We start from the raw sequence: 21,845 nt of genomic DNA on the forward strand, positions 1-21,845 counted from the left end.
CGACAAAAAAACAAAAAGTCGGCGAGTCATATGCCGGCCGCGTGAAGAAAAGGTTTCCCGAGGGAGATTTCATGCTTCCGCCTGGCACGGCGCCAGCCTGTCATGTGCTTTCAATTGGCCGCCACTTTTGATTTTCAGAACCAACATAATGGGCTTGACTTGAATGGCGCGTCGGGCTGATTCATGTTTCCCCTTCCCGCAACTGGTTGTTTTCGTCACGCTTGACACATTGAGCCAGTTGTGCCCTATTCTTCTCTGGCTCTTATCAGCCCGGCTGTAAACACGGCGCTGGGCATCTGTTGACTCCGCCGATTAGTTGGAGAATCGCAGGAAGCAGACAGCGCCGTGTTAAGATACACTTTGACAGATGAGCCTGGCCGGGGGGACAAATGTTTGGCCACCCGAATATCTCATGCAAAATGAATTCTTCTCATCAAAACGTGTGTTTTCGCAGGACTCCAAGCAGGTCGTGGAGTCGTACAAGTCCGGCTTTGAGCCGCCGGGGGACGTGGAGTTCGAGGACTACGAGCAGGCCATGAAGAGGGCGGTGTCGGAAAGCAGCTTGAACAACTCTCGGGGGGAGGTCCGCGAGAGGCCCACCGGCAAAAGCAAAGGCAAACTCTGGCCTTTCATCAAGAACAAAAACAAGGTAGCGCACGCACGCACGCACGCACGCAGCAGAAACTCTCAGAAACTGTACGGCGCTGTCTCCCGCCGTGTTTTGATGCTGCTTAATAATCCCCCCCTCCCTCCCCGCCCGCCCGCCCACACACACACACCGACGTGGAGCGTCCGTCCCGTCTGTAACACACACTAATGCATTTCCCGCCACTCTGTAATAATTCACCCGCCACCGCCTCATTCTTGTTTTCCACCGACTGACTCGCTGGCTGTCCACTTAGAGCAGTGATACCTGATTTCTGACTTGCGGGCTGGTCGTTTTTTTTTTTTTTTCTTCCCTCTCCAGGCTTTCATGTCACTTTTGGGTGCTTGAGTATTTTAAGAATGAGTGTCCTTCATATGGTGTGTAGGACAGTCATGTCGCGCTTATTCACAATTATTTTTTTTTTTTTTGGGTGAAAGCTATTTGTTAAAAAAAATGCACTTGTATAAAAAGTCATTAGGAAAGTAGTACGTCTGATCAAATTTCAGGTTGTACTTTTTATTCTAGCTGTCCTAGCGCCAAATCATTTGACTTTTTATTTTTAAAATGTTTGAATGAAATCGTATTAAAGTGTTTGGAATCGCGGGGGCTTACTGCACGAGCACAAAAGCATCAGAATGGCCGTTTTTTTTGTTTTTTAAAATACCGCGCTACCTGATACTGTTTGGCTTTACTTTCTGGGAATGACATCATCACAGCTCACGGCATGACTTTTGCCAGACTTGCTCAAAATGGCCGCCTGCATGCGCTCGGGCTGCGATGGCTGCTTGCTTTAACGCTTTGTCTTCTTTTGCGTTTTTTTTTTTTCTTTCTTCTCACACGATGACACCCTCATGTTGTGTTGGATTTCATTTTTTGGATGGTGTCCAGGAGGCTTATTGATTTTTGTGTTCCCTCCTTTTCCTTCCATTGGGATTCTGGCCCCCCTTTTCTTCTTCTATGTTTTTCTTACCGGTAGTTTATGTCCCTGTTAACGTCCCCCCGGCAGCCCCCGCCCGCCCCCCCGGCCTCCTCCCCGCCCTCACCCTCTGCCGACTCCCAATCTCCCAAGCAGCACAAGGAGCCCCTCTCGCACCGCCTCAACGACTTCATGGCCTCCAAGCCCAAAATGCACTGCCTGCGGAGCCTGAGGCGAGGGGTAAGTGTGTGCGTGCCAGTGCCAGCGCGCGCGTGCGTGCGCCAAGCTTCGTGCATGCTTTTGCGTGTCTCCGCACCCGAGCGAGCGAGCGAGCGCTTCGCCACTGTATGGGCCCACAAAGCATCAGCAGCCACAAATGCAATTTGTCTAATATTCAAAGCATTTGTTATTTGAAGTACGGCATGCATTTTCTTCTTCTTTTAATGAAGTGAGCTTTTTTGACTCATACAGTGCGGGCTCCAGGTCCTTTTTTATTTATTTTTTTTCTAACCTGCTTCCCGTTCCCATCAATCAGTGATGGCTGTCTGCCGTGTCTTCTTCATCTTGTGTCGTCTTTCTCCTAACTCCTCACGACGCGCCAACCCCGCCTCGTCCTAGCCACGCATTTTGGTTCTTGCTGGAGGCAGATTGTTCATCGTCATCTGCAACAGATTCACCTTTGTCACGCTTGGTCTGAAACGCTTGAAGATGGCCATCCAAATAGGAAAGTAGTAACTGGTCCAGGAAAGTATCTTGGTCATTCATCTCGGCTAAGACAAGCTTTGTATGCAAGCTAAGTTTAGCCTGGGTTCTTAGGGAGAGTCTTGCACACGAGTACACGTGGAAAGGACATTTTGAATGATGTGACACATGGGTGACGCTAAACAGGAGAACGTTTTGAGTCATCCAAACGGTGCAGTCCGCTTCACAAAGGTCATGTTTTGACCAATCTGTCAACCCGTTTATCGCTTTCCCCAATTTGATTGCAGCTTGTCTTTCAAAAGAGGCAGCCGTTATTCTTTGAATAGGCGTCAATGTGACATTTGAAAGGCACAATGCAAAGCGTCGAGGAAACCATTCAAGGTTGGCAGAAAAGAAGAAAAAAAGGAAGTGAGGGGTTTTTTTTCGAGCAGGAAGTTTTTGAAAAGTAGGAAGGGCTGCGACGGTTCTTTGAAAGCGCGATAACCGACGCGGCGGCGCGCATTTGAGCATTCAGATGGAGATGATTGAAATGAAGACTGCTCGTTTTCACCACGTGTCTTTTCAGAGTCAGCACTTCAACTTTTCTATGTTTCGTGTCGATCCATGTTTGTCCGTTATAAACTTTAGGGATGATACTTTGTCAATTCCACCCCCACTGGCACACAAAATGAATAACCGGGGATCTGTCGAAGATCTACTGTCAAGAGGATACAAAGTAAATACTGGGCCAGTATTGCAGATACTTTATTTGAATGATTACACTTGCTGCATATTGCTAAATTGTAACGATTGTCTCGTTGAGATTATTAATTCGTTAAAACATCAGTCGTGGTCAAACACTGAACTCTCTCAAAACCGTTTAATTATTACATTATTCATCAAATTGCCAAATTCCAATGAATTCTCATGATCAAATAGCATTTTTCTTGTTCCCTTTAGGATTTTAACTTTTTTAATCACAGATTTTATGTAACTAGAAATACCCAATATACTGTAAGCAGTATAGACGCATACCAGGTACCAGACGTGACTTTGGCGCCCTCTTGTGGTATTATGGAAGTGGCACCTTTTCTAGTAAATAAATGGCGGTTGTTTCCCCAGAAATAAAGTGCAAATTTGCACACACACAAAAAGTATAGCCGTGCATTGATCACCACTAGGTGTGGAGCAGTTGTGCCAGTGGGGGTGTTGTGTACAGCATAAGAATGTATTTATTTTTTTGTAAGACCTGTTGGAGCGTTTTTATGAGCGATAGATATCCTTCTCCAAATTAAGGTCCATGTACTAGTAATCTCTGCAAATTTGGTCAAAGACTGAGCGAGTACATGGACCTTAAAAGTGCTGCAATAGCTTTGCATAGACTACAATTGAAGTGTGTGAGTTGACGTGTGTTCTCTCCGACAACCTCACCGAGCACCTCCGCAGCAGCAGCAACAATCGCCGCTGCCGCCGCGCTCGCTCGTTTGTCACAAAGAGCTCATGAAGAGGACTCTGGGCCGGCCCACGTACGCTTTCGAAGCCCGGCAGTACGTCGTAAGTTCAGCCTCATCAAGGAAGCCTCCCCCCTGAGCTGTTTTTGGGCCCGTTGATCCGGGACGATGACCTCATCAGCTCATCCCACGCATCACATCACATTAGGGGGCCTTGTAATTGAGCCCTGCTGCCTCCCGCAATGTACGTGTTTTATATCTGTCTGTCTGTCTGACTGCTTCAAGGCATTGTTAAGGTGGCCAGAATGGATGGTAGCCTCGTCATGCAGCGAAATTGCTTCAGATGGTCACTGAGCTGAAGTTGCATGACACTTTTTGAGGTTTTATTTTTGGGGGACTTAAGTGCTTCTGAGTCGCAGCAGCTTTTATTGTGCAGATTGAGCTACAAAATGGCGGGTGTGTGAATGGATCGGAGGATGTGAAAGGAGTCTACAGTATATCTCGTTGGTGCTGAGAGTGTCCATCATCTGCCTCCTTGTTTGAGATCTGCTTGCGTGCTTGTAGCGCCCTCTGCTGTCCAGCGTGTGTCATGGCAGCAGGACGTGGCGGGAGGGGGCACATTTTCATGCACTTCTCCTTACCCCACTTCCCTTTAAACTCCTCATTCTTCATCTTTTAGCACAGGGGTTCTCAAACATTTTGTCATCCATGGGAGATATTTTTAGCAGAATTACATTTAAGTACCACTTATAGCCCTAATTTAAAAGTTGTCCTAGTTTGTGGGGGACTACTAATGTGACAAGTCAATTCTTTTTTTTTTCCTCCAAGAAATAAATCATCCAAAAAAAAAAAGATTTAAAAAAAATATTATAATTATTTTTATATGTAACTAGATGGATCTATTCCCACGGGTGACTTTGAGAACCGCTGTCAGACGTGAAACTGCGGCCGTGCAACACTTATTTTTTGAAAAGCCACAATGTCCCTCTTTGTTTCCCCCTTGACGTTGATTGTGTTGTTTCTCTCTTTCCCGCCTCCCCTCGCCCCTTTATTTGCTCCCCCACCATGAAGCTTTCTCTCAAGCTGGTAAGCATGACCGTGTAACCGCATCACCGCCATCATCCTCGCAGCATGACGCATGCCCACCCAGTAACACGTGTATCTGTCAATAACGCAAGTTGTCGTGCTTTGTTGTTCCATCGGATCTGCTGTGACCTCACGACGGATCTTGTTTCATTTCTGTTGAATTGTTTTTTTATGCCACGGCTTTGTTGTCCCCCCCCTCTCCTCCTCCCTCCTTCCCTCCCTCCCTCATCCCCTGCTCTTTGGTGCAGCTCACACTCAATTCCCACGTCCGGAATCTCATTGAGGTGATCATGTTTTACTGTCGTCGTTTGTAGCCGCCCTCCTATCAGCAAAATACTAACTTTGGAGTCGCGGCCGTCCATCGGTGCATGATTGCTCATCATTGTGAAAGACTTGAGTGTTGTCATCGTCACAGGTGCTGGCGTTTGATTGGTCGATCGCTTTGGTTGAAAACTTTGATTTGCACACCGTCCCAATTCTGCCAATCGGGTGTCAGATTATAAGAATAATAAATGAATAATGATTGTCCCGCCCCCAAAAAAAATCAAGTCCCATCACTATTATTGAGTTAATTAGTAAGAATTCCATTCTACCCAATTTGTAATAAAAAAAAGAATTAGTTTACGCATCGTAACCGAATCGCTATCGTCACAATCGACAAATGCTTAACCTGCTAGCTCCCGCTAACCCTTAGCCGGTATGCTATGTTAACACTCTGTAGCCGGTTGGTAGAAGATCCAAACTACGAATGCAAATCAACTGTTTGATTTTGATCTGGTAGCTTTGTGCATGCATGTTGTGCATGACAGGTTGGATCTGTGTGTGCGTGTCCAGAAAGTGTTGCATGTGGGCGGACTAGAGTGGGCTAACTCCGTTTTGCTATTTTGAAGTCAAGAAATGCATTGCAATGCCTATTAGTCTTCATAACCGTGTTGCAAAACGGAGTCAGCCCAGCCGTTGTCGATGGGTACGGTTGCCATGGTGACCAAGCATGTGTAGCCCTTCCTTTGCACTTGTAGTTCCAGCAGTCACACCCTGTGCTGAGCAAAACTCAATGAGATCCAAACACACCGATCCACCTTCCCAAGTCCATCGCTCGTCTTTTTATTTGCCATCCCCAAAACAATGCCTTAAGTATTGTAAACAAAAAAATTATAATACAAATAAATGTCACCTAATCATATTGGCCAGTGTCCATGAATTGGCTTTAAAAAGAATAGAAAAAGATTATCCCCGTAAAAAAACCGCAGTTGTGGCATTTCGACTTTCTGTTTTTGGTGGTTTTAGGGTTCCGGACCTGAGGACTTCAGCCACCTGCCGCCGGAACAGCGAAGGAAGAAGCTGCAGGGCAAGTTGGACGAGCTCAACAAAGACATTCAAAAGGAGACGGACCAGAGGTGCAAAAATTCAAGTTTTGAAATACATCTTCTTCACAGGCTGCTTTTGCGTAAGCTAATTTAACTTGTGACACACTGATGACCGTTTGCTCCTCCTCAAGGGACGCGCTGACCAAGATGAAAGACGTTTACGTGAAGAATCCGCAGATGGGCGACGCCGCCAGCCTGGACCCTCGGTTAGCCGAGCTCGGGCAGAACATCGAGAAGCTGCAGTTTGAAGTGCAGAAATTTGAGGCGAGTGGACGTCAGCGTGTAGCGCTCGTCCTCGCCGAGACGGCGACCTGACTTTGTGGCAACCACCCGCTTCAGGGCTGGCTGGCCGAGGTGGAGGAGCGGATGCCCTCCAAGAGCGACACGCATCGGCGGAGCGGACTCTACGAGAGCCACAGCAGCGGCGCCGTCAACAACAACTGCGCCCAGGATCGAGAGAGGTAAGGTAGACTCGACTCGGCGGGGAGTCACCCGGACACGCCTTCATAGCTTTTACTCTCTTTGCGGGCGTTGGCCCTCGAGCAGCCCCGACGGCAGCTACACGGAGGAGCAGAATTCGGAGATCCACGAAAAGGCCAACGTGGCCAACGCCAAGCCCCCCCCGGTGGCCGTCACGCCCGAGTTTGACGACGAGTTTGACGACGAGGAGTCGCTGCCCACCATCGGAAACTGCAAAGCCTTGTATCCGTTTGACGGTAAGTGAAAAGTTGCAAGCAATATTAGGAAAAATAGGATTAAAAGACCACCCCAAATAAAACATTAAAATAAAAATTTATATGATGTTGTTTATGCTTACATAATGTTTTTCTGATTGGATACAAATTTTGTTTTTCGTTCAGGCCACAACGAGGGCACCATCTCGGTGGCCGAGGGCGAGCTGCTCTACGTCATCGAGGAGGACAAAGGCGACGGCTGGACGCGGGTGCGCCGCAACCAGGACGAGGAGGGCTACGTGCCCACCTCCTACGTGGAGGTCTTCTTGGGGACCAACGCCAAAGGTGCCATGACCTACATTTGACTGTCATTAGCCCCGCCCCCTCCAAGCCCACCGCCGGCCGCGTCGTCTTCCGTCGTGCCCGCGCAACAAATGAATGTAAACTTGTCGCCGTATCTCACTGGAACGCATGCCAAATGTCGTCTGCTGTAGAATTGTGGCATTCCGTCATAAATAGTGTAGGGCCCGACCGACCGATGAGTTCTTTTTTTTTTTCTTTCAACACATGATTATGTTACCATATAAGACAAATGAGTCAAACATTCCCACAATCAAAGAAAAATAATTGGCTGAATTTTGATGATTTTTCTTTCTGTTTAAAATCAAATTGAGTTGTGCCGAATATCGTAATTGGCATTAAAAAAATAAAAAATCCATATCGGTCGGACACCAATGAGAGTAGGTGTGAGAAAAGTTATTTTTCTGGGAAAGTACGTCCTTTCGTAGCATGAGCTCCAAAAAATGTATACGCTCATTTCATCTCAATTGATGTCATTGTACTTGAAGCCTTTGCTTTTATTCTGTCGTCATGGCTGTCTTTCAAATCAATGCAATTCTCATTTTTTTCCACTCCAGCGCCATCTAACATTTCTTTTTTTTCTTCTTTGTGTCACTTGTTTTGTTTGTTTATTTCCTGTCCTGCATTGCAGATTCCTAAAGCAGATGCTGGCTGAGGAAGCGGCAGGGCAAGCGGCCTAGGGACCTCTGCCTCTTTATAAAAAAAAAAAAAAAAAAAAAGAGACAGACTTTTAGAAACCTCCACATTCAAATTGTTAACACGCTTGTGGCCCCTAACAGCTCGGCTTGCTTAAGTCAGGCTCAGCCGCCCGACTAACCCGCAACGGTGTAGTCAGAGAGAGGAGGCAGAAGCATCGCCGGACCACGTCACCCGATTTTCTCATCATCATCATCCATCCATCCTTCCTGGAGCCAATAGCACGACAAAACACGTTCAGAAGATTGTGACAAAAAAAGCTGCTTGATTGTCATAATATTAGTATGTTACAAATGTTTCACCAAGAAAATATAAATTAAGTGTTACTGGATTTGATTTTTAGGACTTTTTTAAAAAAAAAAAATATTATTATGGAAGAATAAAATTCCAATCAATTTTTTTTTAATGGCACATGACAAAAGTTGTAACATTGATATTATGACAAAAAATGCAGCATTATAATTACAATTGGGGAAAAGGAACAAGGATGAAGTGTATCTGCTTGGCACTTGAAGTGGTGTTGGCTGTGTTTTCCTGTCATGATGTCATCACACTGTCATCTGCTCCTCTCTTTTGACGTCAACGCCGCCCACCCCTTCCTGTCACCTGCACTTAACCCCGCCTCCAGCACCTGTTAACGCCACCCCTAGCTAGCTTCTGCAGCCAATCGGGTCTCGGCGTTGATGGTTTGCCGCATGCTTGCCCTGTCTGCCTCCTCACCCCTCCCCTCCCTGAAGCTGGCTGTCCTTTTAGGGGTACCAACCCCCAGAAAGACTCATTCAGATAATGTTTTTATTCTGTATTGTAATTTCTGTTAGTGTTGAGAATAGCATGCCCCCACCTCTCACTTTGACCTGTTTGGGTTAAGGTTAGGGTTTGTGTTGCCATCGTTCGTCCCCGTTCCCCCCCCCCCACCCAAGCTTGTTGTGTTGATGACAACATTCTAACTTTTGAGCCTGCTTTATCTGTTCAACTGACACTTGCTGTTCTGTTCCACCAACTATGTTCGTAATGGCACATATGTCTTTTATTGGAACTTTTTCAATGATGATGATTTTCATGATCTAGAGCAGAAAAGGTGTGTTCTGCCACGGAACGGCACTGAAAAGCCACTTTACTGCAAGAGTGTTTGTTTGGGATGGGACGCTTTCTGCTTGAGGAGAAAAACCACGAAACAAACTGCGCGGCCGGCCACGGAGTGTCATGCTGAAAAGAAGAAAAAAGTAGACTGTTTTACATGACAAATTGTTGTTGAGCTATAGAAATTGTTTTTAAGCTGCTTAAAAATTCTGAAAAAAAAAAGTTATATTGAGAGATCAATGTGAGAAAATTACGACAGTAGTTCCTTTAATTTGAAATTGTAATTTAGAGATAGGCAGTGGAAACAAAGTTGTCATGTGACAAGTCAGTAAAATTCAATGACAAGAAAGTTATTTTTTTAATGAAAAGAAATGTTACTAAAGTTTAGAATATAGTTTTAATATTAAGAAAAGGTTACATTTTGAGAGGAAGAAACGACAAAAGTCTGACAGTATTTATCCGTAACTTTATGCTCCTAACAAAACTTCTCGTAATATTACAATTCTTGCGACTTATTTTTTTAAGAGCATCCATTTTTGTTCTTTTCAGTGTCCACTCCTTGGTCATATCGAACCACTTTTTGCTCCTGGCGTCATTTTCCCATGAGAGTATAAATATAGAAAATCTGAATATAAGGCTCAAGATGCAAAGTGAAGATTTTAACTATGGGGAGTGCGTCGCTTTGCAAACGTACGTACACGGATGTTAGTGTGTGTGTTTGAGTGAGCGCGTGTGTGAGTGCATGTGTGTGCGTGTTTGCTTCTTGTTGCCTATCGTTCAATTTACTTGTGTTTATTTTTTCTTTTCTGGAGCACTGAATACTTTGTATTGTGTTTACTGTGCCAATTAAAAATGCCTGAAAGTCACGCCTGGGTTTCTTTTGTCAATCAGCACATATTAGCCTCATTTGAAACCCTACCGATACACATGAGCCCGTTCATGGCTGTTTGATCTGTGACGTCACTCGGACACTCCGTTAGGTGCACCGCCATTTTCGGGTGTACCTAGTAACAGGCCACTTCATTAGGGAAAAATCATGGTCAAAGTGAAATGAGCCGCACCCGCCCTCACCCCCACCTCCTGATTGGCTGTTGGATCTGTGACGTCACTCAGACACTCCGTTAGGTGCACCGCCATTTTCGGGTGTACCTAATAACAGGCCACTTCATTTGGGAAAAATCATGGTCAAAGTGAAAGTGAAATGAGCCGCACCCGCCCTCACCCCCACCCCATCAGGAGATTGGCTGTTGGATCTGTGACGTCACTCAGACACCTCCATAGGTACACCGCCATTTTCAAGTGTACTTAAGTTCTCTCAACACAACACACAATGGCAACAGTCACCCACTCGGTCGTGAACGAGAAATTGCGTCACTGACTCGTTCGTGAACAGGAAATTACGTCACTGACTCGAAAAGTCCCACCTCCGTCTATCACTCGCTCGCCTTCGTTTTGCAGTTGTTTTCAGGTTAGCTACCTAAATGTTGTAAAGAGAACGTGATGTACCGGAGTCAAATTCCTTGTTTGGCATGCTCAAACTTGGCAAATAAAAATTAATTTGATTTGAAAGTGAAAAATGCAACACCCACCCTCACCCCCACTTTCTGATTGGCTGTTTGATCCGTGACGTCACTTGGACACTCCATTAGGTACACCGCCATTTTCAGGTGTACCTAATAACAGGCCACTTCATTAGGGAAAAATCATGGCCATAGCTTAACTGAAAGTGAAAAGTGCCACACCCGCCCTCACCCCCACTTTCTGATTGGCTGTTTGATCTGTGACGTCACTTGGACACTCCATTAGGTACACCGCCATTTTCAAGTGTACCTAATAACAGGCCACTTTATTAGGGAAATAAAAAGTCACACGTGTCAAGCTCTAGTCCTTGGGGCCGCGTTCCAACATGTTTTCCAAGTGACCCTCGTTAAGCGCACCTGCGTGAAAAGTTTTAGCTCCTTTCACGTTCTGCAGGAGCTAAAACTTTTCACGCAGGTGCACTTAACGAGGGAATCACACAGACACTCCTTTAGGTACACCGCCATTTTCAAGTGTACCTAATAACAGGCCACTTTATTAGGGAAATATCATGGTCAAAGGTCACACGTGTCAAGCTCTAGTCCTCGGGGCCGCGTTCCAACATGTTTTCCAAGTGACACTCGTTAAGCGCACCTGCGTGAAAAGTTTTAGCTCCTTTCACGTTCTGCAGGAGCTAAAACTTTTCACGCAGGTGCACTTAACGAGGGAAGCCAATGGACACTCCATTAGGTACACCACCATTTTCAAGTGTACCTAATCACAGGCCACTTTATTAGGGAAATATCATGGTCAAAGGTCAAGGTGTCAAGCTCTAGTCCTCGGGGCCGCGTTCCAACATGTTTTCCAAGTGACCCTCGTTAAGCGCACCTGCGTGAAAAGTTTTAGCTCCTTTCACGTTCTGCAGAAGCTAAAACTTTTCACGCAGCTGCACTTAACGAGGGAATCACACGGACACTCCATTAGGTACACCGCCATTTTCAAGTGTACCTAATAACAGGCCACTTTATTAGGGAGATATCATGGTCAAAGGTCACAGGTGTCAAGCTCTAGTCCTCGGGGCCGCGTTCCAACATGTTTTCCAAGTGACCCCCGTTAAGCGCACCTGCGTGAAAAGTTTTAGCTTCTTTCACGTTCCGCAGGAGCTAAAACTTTTCACGCAGGTGCGCTTAACGAGGGAATCCTACGGACACTCCATTAGGTACACCACCATTTTCAAGAGTACCTAATAACAGGCCACTTTATTAGGGAAATATCATGGTCAAAGGTCACACGTGTCAAGCTCTAGTCCTCGGGGCCGCGTTCCAACATGTTTTCCAAGTGACCCTCGTTAAGCGCACCTGCGTGAAAAGTTTTAGCTCATTTCACGTTCTGCAGGAGCTAAAACTTTTCACGCAGGTGCACTTAACGAGGGAATCATACAGACACTCCATTAGGTACACCACCATTTTCAAGTGTACCTAATAACAGGCCACTTTATTAGGGAAATATCATGGTCAAAGGTCACAGGTGTTAAGCTCTAGTCCTCGGGGCCGCGTTCCAACATGTTTTCCAAGTGACCCTCGTTAAGCGCACCTGCGTGAAAAGTTTTAGCTCATTTCACGTTCTGCAGGAGCTAAAACTTTTCACGCAGGTGTGTTTAACGAGGGTAACTTGGAAAACATATTGGAACGCGGCCCCTCGAGGACTGGATGTCGACACCCCTGGTTTAAGTGAAAAGTGTCACACCCGCCCTCACCCCCACTTTCTGATTGGCTGGTTGATCTGTGACATCACTCGGACACTCCATTAGGTACACCGCTATTTTTAGGTGTACCTAATAACAGGCCAGTTCATTAGGGAAAAATCATGGCCAAAGCTTAACTGAAAGTGAAAAGTGCCACACCCGCCCTCACCCCCACCTCCTGATTGGCTGGTTGATCTGTGACGTCACACGGACACTCCATTAGGTACACCACCATTTTCAGGTGTACCTAATAATTTTATGCATTTTTTGTACGTGTCAAGAATGTGTATTTGACTACTTGCTCTTTATTTTCCGGGACACCAACACATATTACACTTATACATATTGTCATATAAAGCAGTTAACCAAATGTCAGAGCTTTGTTTTCATGCTCAAAAAAATAAAATCAAGGAATAAAATACCAGACAAGTTTTAACAGGTTTTAATGTTTATTAAAATAATAATAATAACAATAATAATAAAAGTACATTTCAAACCAGCAATCTAATGTGAAATTGCAGTAGATATATTGGATAACAATATTTCGGCGTATATATGCATACACGTTATTTCAAGTGTCATAAAATAAAGATTACACAAAGAGAAGCATAATCTCCCCGTCTTTGCATAACGGCGCATCCCTTCATGCACTAAAAGCTAGCCGTTAGCTTGGAGAAAACGTGCATAAAAGAAGTGGTGTTTCAGTGAGTGGTTCTTTCTTTCCTGGGCAAATCTCCCAGGAGGGAGACGCAACACGTTCACGGACTGACGCACGGGAAGGAAGGCAGTTGACCCATTGACTCGTTCGCGAACGGGAAAGTCCGGATTCGTTCCCTCACTGATCCGTTCTCGCGATGAACTGGAAATGCAAATCACTCACTTCAGTTGGTGAACCGGAAGTGACGTCATTTTCTTCTTCGTTTTGTTCTACGAGGTAGCATCAGCTTCAATGTGCATTACTGACACCTACTGGTTGAAGTCATATGAACTGAAAAAAGAATTCGTTTACTCGTTCACTGAAAAGATTCGGTCTTTTGAACGAATCGTTCCCTGACGAGCCAACACTAGCACACAGCACAGAAAAATCATGGTCAAAGCTTAACGGAAAGTGAAAAGTGCCACACCCGCCCTCACCTCCACTTTCTGATTGGCTGGTTGAGCTGTGACGTCACACGGACACTTTATTAGGTACACCGCCATTTTCAGGTGTACCTCATAACAGGCCACTTCATTAGGGAGAAATCATAGTCATAACTTAACTGAACCTGAAAAAGCAACCCCCCTCACCCCCACCTCCTGATTGACTCTTTTGTTTGTGACGTGCCTCCTGGACAAATGTGAAATCACCATAACTGGCCACACCTAATAACAGCCCATTGCATTTGTAAATGTGGGCAAAATTGTGATAAATAATAAAGTTTAAAACTCAATATCTGCTGCGTCAGTGACAAGCAACTGAAGGAAACTTGGCAAGAACGCGCTTGGTTCTACTTGAATAGAGCTTTCTCGTTTACCGTAGGCACGCCAGTTCACGCAGTGTTACTTCAAGTAACCTCGTAAAAGAGGATGTTATATTTAAATAGGACGCTCTCTTTTTTTTCCCCCCTATCAGTCTTAACTGATATTTTGTCGTTCTCCCGTCATTTCCGACAAGTACATGTAGAGAAACCTATAAATGTTTTCTCGGTGCATATTGATTTTACTGACTTTTTATATTTGATGCTATGAAGTGAATCACATTGTCCACTGGGTGTCACTGTTGTCCCATATTTCTGCTTTTCTTTGTCTAACGTTGAAACCTAAGTGACTTTTTTGGAGCCGATGCATATATTTTTAACATTACAAAAATGGATCTAGATTCACTCCCTTGGCGAGCGAATTAAAATAATTTCAATTAGGTGCCTATTAAATGACCGTTTACGTCACACTACAACTGCGTCCCAAATAGTCAACAACAACAAAATACAGTAAATGGCCCAAATTATGAACAGAAATACGAATTAGAAATTCTGGCTTTCGAGGTTTAACTGCCTTTAACTATAATGCACGCATAAACTGTCTACAAAAAGTCTACTGAGCCCTATTTTCATAGATAAACACGCATTATATGGGGATTTTTCCAACAGGTTCTTCCCATATTACATGATCTCATCAGTTCCAAGGAACACATCCACATGAACATACTGACTTGTTCAATGTACGGAGATTGTAGGCAAATAACGGTGAATGGGTTGTGCGTTTATTTGACTACCGCACGTTTTGTTTTTTGCATGCCAACGTCCCTCCCTGCCGCTTCCACCTGATTGGCTCCCCGAATTATATCAGCCCCGCCCCTAATCACAACCCCGCCCAATCAGGCCAAAGCACTGAGGCGAAGCACCAGCGAGCACAGGCGTCAGTCTCAGCTGGACAACAAGGGAAGACGCGACGAGACACCACCATCTCGCCATCATCACCTCCAAGATCACCGTCTTGCTCTGAAGTCTACACGTACAAGCCACGTCGTGGAGGACTGGGACGAGATTGAGCTCCGCAGTGACAGGGGAAGAAGAAGAAGAACCGGGGAGGCGGCGGCCGCATCGTGGCTCTCTCACCGCGGGTATGTCCGAGAGATTCTCCGGGCGAGGTTGAACTCCTGCGTTCCCCTAAAGAGGTCGGTGAGAGAGAACATCATTTCATCTCAACATTTCAAAAGCAATGATTTTGCTCCTTCATATAGCATTCTTACGTTCAGATAGGGAACAAGCAGCATGCACAAGTATGCAGCACAGAACGCAACAGGAACAAAGAGCAGCCACGAGAAGGAATTACTGCCATCAAATATTGAGTCGTGTAATACAGTAACGCAGAAATTGTAAATATTTTGACCAAATTTTGATGGGCAGTACAGTAGGTAAGAGCTAATACAACTTTACAGTCAATATTTTTCAACCCAAGCATCACCTGATTTTATTCTGCTTATATTATATTATTACACTTGGATCTTTCACGCATGCATAGCCAATGCATGAATGGACGTACATATAGTTGTAGTTTGTAAGAGTGATGCAAAAGGTTGTGTTCCCTCCAAAATATCAGTGACTAACTAATCAATTGTGTGTATGAATGAATTGAACTAAATTGAATCCGGATGGGATCCAGAGTGAGCATTTAGTAGCAATGTAAACACTTTCTTTCTGGTCATGAAGATCACTGCTTGACAGCCTTGGTGGACGTCCGCGCTGTGTTTGACCATGATTGTAACAGTCGCAATTGGTTTTGGTATCGTAAACGCTTCGACGCCGCCTGCTGCGCTCGATGCCGGCAGCGACGGAGCAGTTCAAGGCGCTCTCACTAGACTGCACAAAGAACACTTAACAATGAAGCAAACAATTACCTTGAATTGTTTTTCCACAACAATTGTTTAGTGTTCAACTGAACAAGGGTCACGTTTCACACATTTGCCAGTAAATTGAGACCAGGTCATCATTATTTCAAAACACCCCAAGTCATACTAGAATGAATGTTTTCAGAAAGCAGGCAAGACAAATTCAACAGATTAAATATTTGCTGATTGTCACAACATGGATAAGTGACAATTGACATGAAAAAAAATGAGCAATCATATTAGCATTTATTAACAATATTGTGACGGTAAGTTAAAAAAAAAAACAATGCTGTCAGGTATTTGTACTTTGCCTCAATAATGACCGTATGACACGGACATAATCGTCACCTTGGTTATGGGCAAGATCTTGGCGAGAGAGCGAGAGGTGTCGTTGACGCTTTCCCAAGACATAAAATGGACGACATCAGGTGTCGCTGGCGACTAAATGAGGTTTTGGGCCGGCGCGTGTGCAACGACAGCTGGCCCGAGACGCTAAATTCGATCCAGATGGGTTTGGATGCTGACCAATGATCTCCGCTGCATCATCTCCTTTTTGTCTGGTCCAAGTGGCCCATCTGAGCCCCATGTTTACTTGCGAGGAAACTTCCCCTCCTCCATTTTCACATTCCCATCCCTCTTCCTGAGTCCGTGATTGTGGACACCTGGCAATGATTTCAAGTTTACATGCAGCCAGCCAGCCATCCGGGCGGGCCTCAGATGGCGGCCAGAGGCTCTCTCGCTCCTTGTTGGCATTTGTGGCTTATTATGACCAATCGAGAGTGAGTCCAAACAAAAAAAAGAACTAAATCAACTTGTTTACTCGCATGCATTGTGCCGTCCACTTCAAAAAGTCGCCGGCTGTGAATTTGAAAGGACCTTGGTGAGTGGGATTGCCTGATGATTGTTAGGATGAGCTCATGGCTCCATTAGTCATGTCTGGCGTGATGTAAGTAATTATTTACAGAAAAATCACTCCACCCATAACTTTGAATGTCATACACACATAAAAGATCTGAGAGCGTGGGAACAACAGTTAGCGACACATTGTTTTGTTTTCTTTGGGGAAAAGCAGGAAATGATTTCCATCAATGCAGAGTGAAGGACAGCTGTTTGAACTCAGTATTTTTGCTAATATCCATCAAAAGACCAGAATCCAGTTCTGATCCAGATTGAGGGTTATTATGAAGCAAACTCCAATCCGACGTGTGAATTCACCAGTAAGCCTTTTTTCTTATTGACTAATTAGGTCAAGCTTTGGCACAGTGTGCGCGCGCGGTTGTCGTCTTAGCTGAGCCAGCGGCTACGAGGTGACGCGTCGTCGCCTTTGTCGGTGCTGGAATGCAACCAGTCTTGCCGGGCCGATGCTTTTGCGCTTTGTTTGATATTTGCTCCCGATGCTCTCTCACTATGACATGTGAAAGTCGGGTTGGCTGGTGTGCAGGAATATTGCGCAACGTTTGATGTCCAATTATTATGTTGAGAAGGGTTATCTTGTGCCGTATTTACAGTTGGAACTGCAAAATAAAAACATTGACAGGAGTTTCAATTCAAAGTCAAAGTCTGCTTTATTGTCAATTTCTTGATATATATATATATATATATATTTTTGCCATTGGCTGCAGTGCCCGTTCCCTAACCTCGGCAAATAACAAGGGATTAGCGTATTTAATCCATCGCATCCTGTCTTCAAAATGCTTGTTGGCAGTAAAGCGCTAGTTAGCACACACCCCCGAAGCTAAAAAGCTAACCAGCAGCCGTGTGAACTTTTACTGCGCGCATACTTGGAATGCCAGCAAGTGAGAAAAAGCACTCATGCGACACGTCAATCCTAATCGTCCTAGCTGGAATCTCTTTTCCCGTGCGTCGACCTCGTCGTCACCTCCAATTGTTTTGATGCTTCAAAGTCTCAGTGGACGGACGACGACATCTTCTGTGTTTTCTCAGAAACTTTTGTGTGTTCTGAAACTTGTGAGTTGTTTTTTCCAATCCCTCCTTTCTTTTACTTGCAGGAATCAATGAAAATGTCCGTGTGCGTCCATGAGAACCGGAAGTCCCGGGCCAGCACCGGCTCCATGAACATCTACCTGTTCCACAAGTCGTCGTACGCCGACAGCGTGCTCATGCATCTCAACTCCCTGCGGCAGCAGCGTCTGTTCACCGACGTGCTTCTCCACGCCGGCAGCCGCTCCTTCCCGTGCCACCGCGCCGTCCTCGCCGCCTGCAGCCGCTACTTTGAGGCCATGTTCAGCGGGGGGCTACGCGAGAGTCAGGCCAGCGAGGTGGACTTCCACGACTCGGTCCACCCGGAGGTGCTGGAGCTGCTGCTGGACTACGCGTACACGTCGCGGGTGGTCATCAACGAGGAGAACGCTGAGTCACTGCTGGAGGCCGGCGACATGCTGGAGTTTCAAGACATCCGCGACGCCTGCGCAGAGTTCCTGGAGAGGAACCTTCACCCGTCCAACTGCCTGGGAATGCTGCTGCTCTCTGACGCCCACCAGTGCACCAAGCTGTCGGAGCTCTCCTGGAGCATGTGCCTCAGCAACTTCCCCGCCATTTGCAAGACGGAGGACTTCCTACAGCTGCCCAAAGACATGGTGGTGCAGCTTTTGTCCCACGAAGAGCTGGAGACCGAGGACGAGCGGCTGGTATACGAAGCCGCCCTGAACTGGATCAACTACGACCTGGAGAGGCGCCACTGCGACCTCCCGGAACTCCTCGGGACGGTCCGCCTGGCCCTGCTGCCGGCCATCTTTCTGATGGAGAACGTCTCCACCGAGGAGCTGATCAACGCCCAGGCCGGGAGCAAGGAGCTGGTGGACCAGGCCATCCGCTGTAAGTTGAGGATCCTGCAGAACGACGGCGTGGTCAACAGTCAGTGCGCCCGCCCCCGCAAGACCAGCCACGCCCTCTTCCTCCTCGGCGGCCAGACCTTCATGTGCGACAAGTTGTATCTGGTGGACCAGAAGGCCAAGGAGATCATTCCCAAGGCAGACATTCCCAGCCCGAGGAAGGAATTCAGCGCCTGCGCCATCGCCTGTAAGGTCTACATCACGGGGGGGCGGGGCTCGGAAAACGGCGTCTCCAAAGACGTCTGGGTCTACGACACGGTCCACGAGGAATGGTCCAAAGCGGCGCCCATGCTCATCGCCAGGTTCGGCCACGGCTCGGCCGAACTCAAACACTGCCTGTACGTGGTCGGCGGTCACACGGCGGCCACCGGCTGCCTGCCCGCCTCGCCGTCCGTGTCGCTCAAACAAGTGGAGCAGTTCGACCCGGCGGCCAACAAGTGGACCATGGTGGCGCCCCTGCGGGAGGGCGTGAGCAACGCGGCTGTGGTCAGCGTCAAGCTCAAGCTCTTCGCTTTCGGGGGCACCAGCGTCACCCACGACAAGCTGCCCAAGGTCCAGTGCTACGACCCCCAGGAGAACCGCTGGACCGTGCCGGCCTCTTGCCCGCAGCCGTGGCGCTACACCGCCGCCGCCGTCCTGGGCAACCAGATCTTCGTCATGGGCGGCGACACCGAGTTCTCGGCGTGCTCGGCCTACAAGTTCAGCAGCGAGAGCTACCAGTGGACTAAAGTGGGCGACGTGACGGCCAAGCGCATGAGCTGCCAGGCGGTGGCGTCCGGGAACAAACTCTACGTGGTGGGGGGCTACTTTGGCACGCAGCGCTGCAAGACCTTGGACTGCTACGACCCCACGCTGGACGCGTGGAACAGCATCACCACGGTGCCGTACTCCCTCATCCCGACAGCCTTCGTCAGCACCTGGAAGCATCTGCCCGCCTGAAGCACGCCCGCTGGACTTGGTCCCTAAGGTAACTAGGGTCTCAGCGACAACACGCTTCTCCTAAAAGTCACTGGCTTGCATCCACTGGAAAGATTTGCAAACTTTAGCCACGTCGCTTTTCATCGCAAATTTTGAGAAATCCTCAAGGACCCAGGGAATCGGTCATTCTAATTGGAAGCAGCCATTTTGTCTGAGTTCCAGCTAGCTCATACAAATTGAAATGCTGTCTCATTCCATCTAATTGTACTCGGGTTCTCTTTGTGTATCGGAATGCAGTGAGAAACCCAAAAGATGCGGGGTGGGAGACCACGCGGTCGTCAATGTTCCTACCACCGGGCATTACTAGAATTCTTGCCGTGGGAATTCCAGTTTAGTATTGTGGGAATAGTGAGAGTCTCAAGCTCCAAGACCTTTCAATTCAGGCCAGCTCTTTACTTCTCCGACTCTTTCTCCAGGTTCTTTGGACACAAAGGAATGTCGGAGTGGCTCTTAAGGCGGGCTGGCGACTGGCGGGAGGTCCTGGGAGGAGGGGGCCGGCCGCGAGTTTGCATGGGTTAGTTAAGTGACTGCGGGGACATGCCAGAGGACAGAGAGGGTAATTGAAGTAGAATAGGATACTTTTATTGCTCCTGTGGGGGAGGTTACTCCAAGACGGTTGGCCAATTAGACGGGGGGGGGGGACACGCCAGCAGGCCGCAACGCCTGGGCCGGGCTAATCCACTCTCCGTCACCTCCCTTTGATGAGGTCACGCTCTCGGTGGCGGGCGGGCCAGGAGGAGGCCGCCCCGTTGTGAAGCATTTATCACGGCTTACGACTGGACTTGCCGGGGTGTGGTTCTGGAGCGTTCACATTTTTGCGGGCTCCTGCGACTTTTAATTCGAATGCCACGCCGCCCATCCGAGTGTGAACTAAAGCCAATCTTTCGTGTTTAGCAACATGCTATGCTAATTCACAAGTGTAACTCGCTGGCTCTGTGATGAAGTGCTGCCTCCGCCAGTGAAAATACAAGCACTTATCACTTTTTTTTTTCCCAACGGTGCTTTCTCCAAGAGCCACATTTCATTTTATAAACGACGCATTTCATTAGCATGCTAGCCGTTAGCATGCTCACCTGAGAGTTCTGCCCCACATTCTGGCAGAAAGACGCTCCATTCATCTAAATGCAGGATTCTCGATCTGCTGTGTTCCGCCTCACCTCTGACGCGGTGTGAAAGGAGCTCGAGTCTGTGGGAATAGCTGCAACGAGGGTGCGAAATTTAACATCCAACACTTCTCCGCCATCGTGTGTCAAAAGCAATCGGCGCCGCCATGGAATTATTTGAATACGGGACTTCGGGGCTGATGTGTGAAAGCGTACGTAATATTCGCCACGCTAGGTGACGGGTCGACTCACACAGGCCTAAGGAATACAAAGTCGTTTTCAAATTCAGGGAGTAAAAGTCAAAAAGTAAAGCCAGATCGGTCGGTTGATTTATTCGGCAAAAATTAGCTTTTTTTTTTTTTTACATTGTTTTATTTTATTCGCATTAACACTGTGCATTTTTTAATTACTTGGCTGATTAATCAATTGTCTGAATATTTTTTCGGGGGGGGGGGGGGGGGGGGGGTTAATTGATCCCTGAATTAAAATCTGAACAGCGCTGCCTTGTGAACACGTCACTCTCCCCCTGACCTCCTTGCGAGCCGCAAGGCCGATGATGTTGAGCAGGCTCGACGTAGGAGGAGACAGTCGCCCCGGGCCCGGCCAGGGTGGGGGCGGCATGGCGCCAACCCGTCACCCACACATGGCTGCCAGCTCTTGACAACAAGGCGTGGGCGAGCGCCCGTGGCGTACATCCTCGTCGGATGACGCCCGGGAAGCGGCTAATAGTGCCGGATTACTCCCTCGCTCAAAAGAGTCCCCGAGGACTTTAATCCTGCCACTTATTTAAACCTCAGCTGGCCTTTTGTACGCGCCACGGTTCAGGCTGAAGGCTTGCTCACCGGGTAAAGGCACAAGGGGGGGGTTGAGTGGAGAAAGATGGCAATAAAAGTCTTTCCCCGAGGGAAGCCGAACGTCCACCAACGATGGCAGTTAAAAGATTTGCATGTTTTTTTTTTTGACCTAACTCATTTTAAATACTTTATTCTTTTCTCTTCCAGATCTCCTTTGGCTTTTTGTTTTGTTTTTCATCACCTACTGAACTCTCGACTGTGACGAGGCAATCCGAGAGAAGACCTCCGAGATGGATGCTGGACCAAAAAAAAAAAAGCGAGAGAGAGAACCAAATGGGGCTAGCGTGGCACATTTCGCCTCCATTTTGATGTTTTCTCAGTGATTGACATGCGTTTGGACTGAATGCACACAAAGCTCTTCATCCGCTAATAAGCTCCTTCCTCTGACCCCCAACCCCGCTTTGGAGAACTGAGGGCGGAACTTTTGTGAGAGGAGGAGGGCGCAATGTTTCGGGGATGCCGCTTTCTGTCG

General features: G+C 47.2%; 2 protein-coding genes and 1 long non-coding RNA gene across 34 annotated transcripts in view; 2 read left to right on the forward strand and 1 right to left on the reverse strand.

Moving 5' to 3' along the window:
• Nucleotides 1-9,823, forward strand: part of LOC119131066 (formin-binding protein 1) — a 24,256-nt gene extending 14,433 nt beyond the window's left edge. For 7 of the 30 annotated variants that reach the window (XM_037265176.1, XM_037265175.1, XM_037265179.1 and 4 more), the window contains 9 exons: nucleotides 455-649; nucleotides 1,623-1,802; nucleotides 4,766-4,780; nucleotides 5,029-5,064; nucleotides 6,068-6,177; nucleotides 6,279-6,411; nucleotides 6,487-6,608; nucleotides 6,682-6,863; nucleotides 7,008-7,609. In XM_037265176.1, coding sequence (XP_037121071.1) covers nucleotides 455-649; nucleotides 1,623-1,802; nucleotides 4,766-4,780; nucleotides 5,029-5,064; nucleotides 6,068-6,177; nucleotides 6,279-6,411; nucleotides 6,487-6,608; nucleotides 6,682-6,863; nucleotides 7,008-7,186 — 1,152 coding nt within the window. In that variant the 3' untranslated portion in view covers nucleotides 7,187-7,609. Of the gene's footprint in view, nucleotides 1-454; nucleotides 650-1,622; nucleotides 1,803-4,765; nucleotides 4,781-5,028; nucleotides 5,065-6,067; nucleotides 6,178-6,278; nucleotides 6,412-6,486; nucleotides 6,609-6,681; nucleotides 6,864-7,007; nucleotides 7,610-7,812 lie in introns of those variants that run through there. The other 23 variants (XM_037265182.1, XM_037265194.1, XM_037265169.1 and 20 more) reach the window with 17 other exon arrangements.
• Nucleotides 1-21,845, reverse strand: part of LOC119131109 — a 36,703-nt gene that overhangs the window by 1,011 nt on the left and 13,847 nt on the right. For both annotated transcript variants that reach the window (XR_005099586.1, XR_005099587.1), the window contains exon 4: nucleotides 13,447-14,864. This is a non-coding gene — a long non-coding RNA (uncharacterized LOC119131109). The remainder of the gene's footprint in view (nucleotides 1-13,446; nucleotides 14,865-21,845) is intronic.
• enc1 (ectodermal-neural cortex 1) lies at nucleotides 14,733-21,629 on the forward strand. Of its 2 annotated transcripts, none has more exons than XM_037265196.1 (3): nucleotides 14,733-14,872; nucleotides 17,596-19,405; nucleotides 21,521-21,629. In XM_037265196.1, exon 2 carries the CDS (start codon nucleotides 17,602-17,604, stop codon nucleotides 19,375-19,377), a length of 1,776 nt encoding a protein of 591 aa, XP_037121091.1. In that variant the 5' UTR covers nucleotides 14,733-14,872; nucleotides 17,596-17,601; the 3' UTR covers nucleotides 19,378-19,405; nucleotides 21,521-21,629. The 2 variants fall into 2 exon arrangements, with proteins under 2 accessions (XP_037121091.1, XP_037121090.1); XM_037265195.1 differs by lacking the exon at nucleotides 14,733-14,872 and adding an exon at nucleotides 15,634-16,803.

The sequence above is a fragment of the Syngnathus acus genome, chromosome 12 (assembly GCF_901709675.1).
Source record: "Syngnathus acus chromosome 12, fSynAcu1.2, whole genome shotgun sequence".
NCBI classification, from domain to species: Eukaryota; Metazoa; Chordata; class Actinopteri; order Syngnathiformes; family Syngnathidae; genus Syngnathus; species Syngnathus acus.

Bases quoted from the DNA above. Each gene is read 5' to 3' on its own strand.
- enc1 (XM_037265195.1), top strand. From the start codon at position 16,768: ATGAAGCAAACTCCAATCCGACGTGTGAATTCACCA. The intron at 16,804-17,595 runs GTAAGCCTTTTT...TTTTACTTGCAG, and splicing joins TCCGACGTGTGAATTCACCA to GAATCAATGAAAATGTCCGT.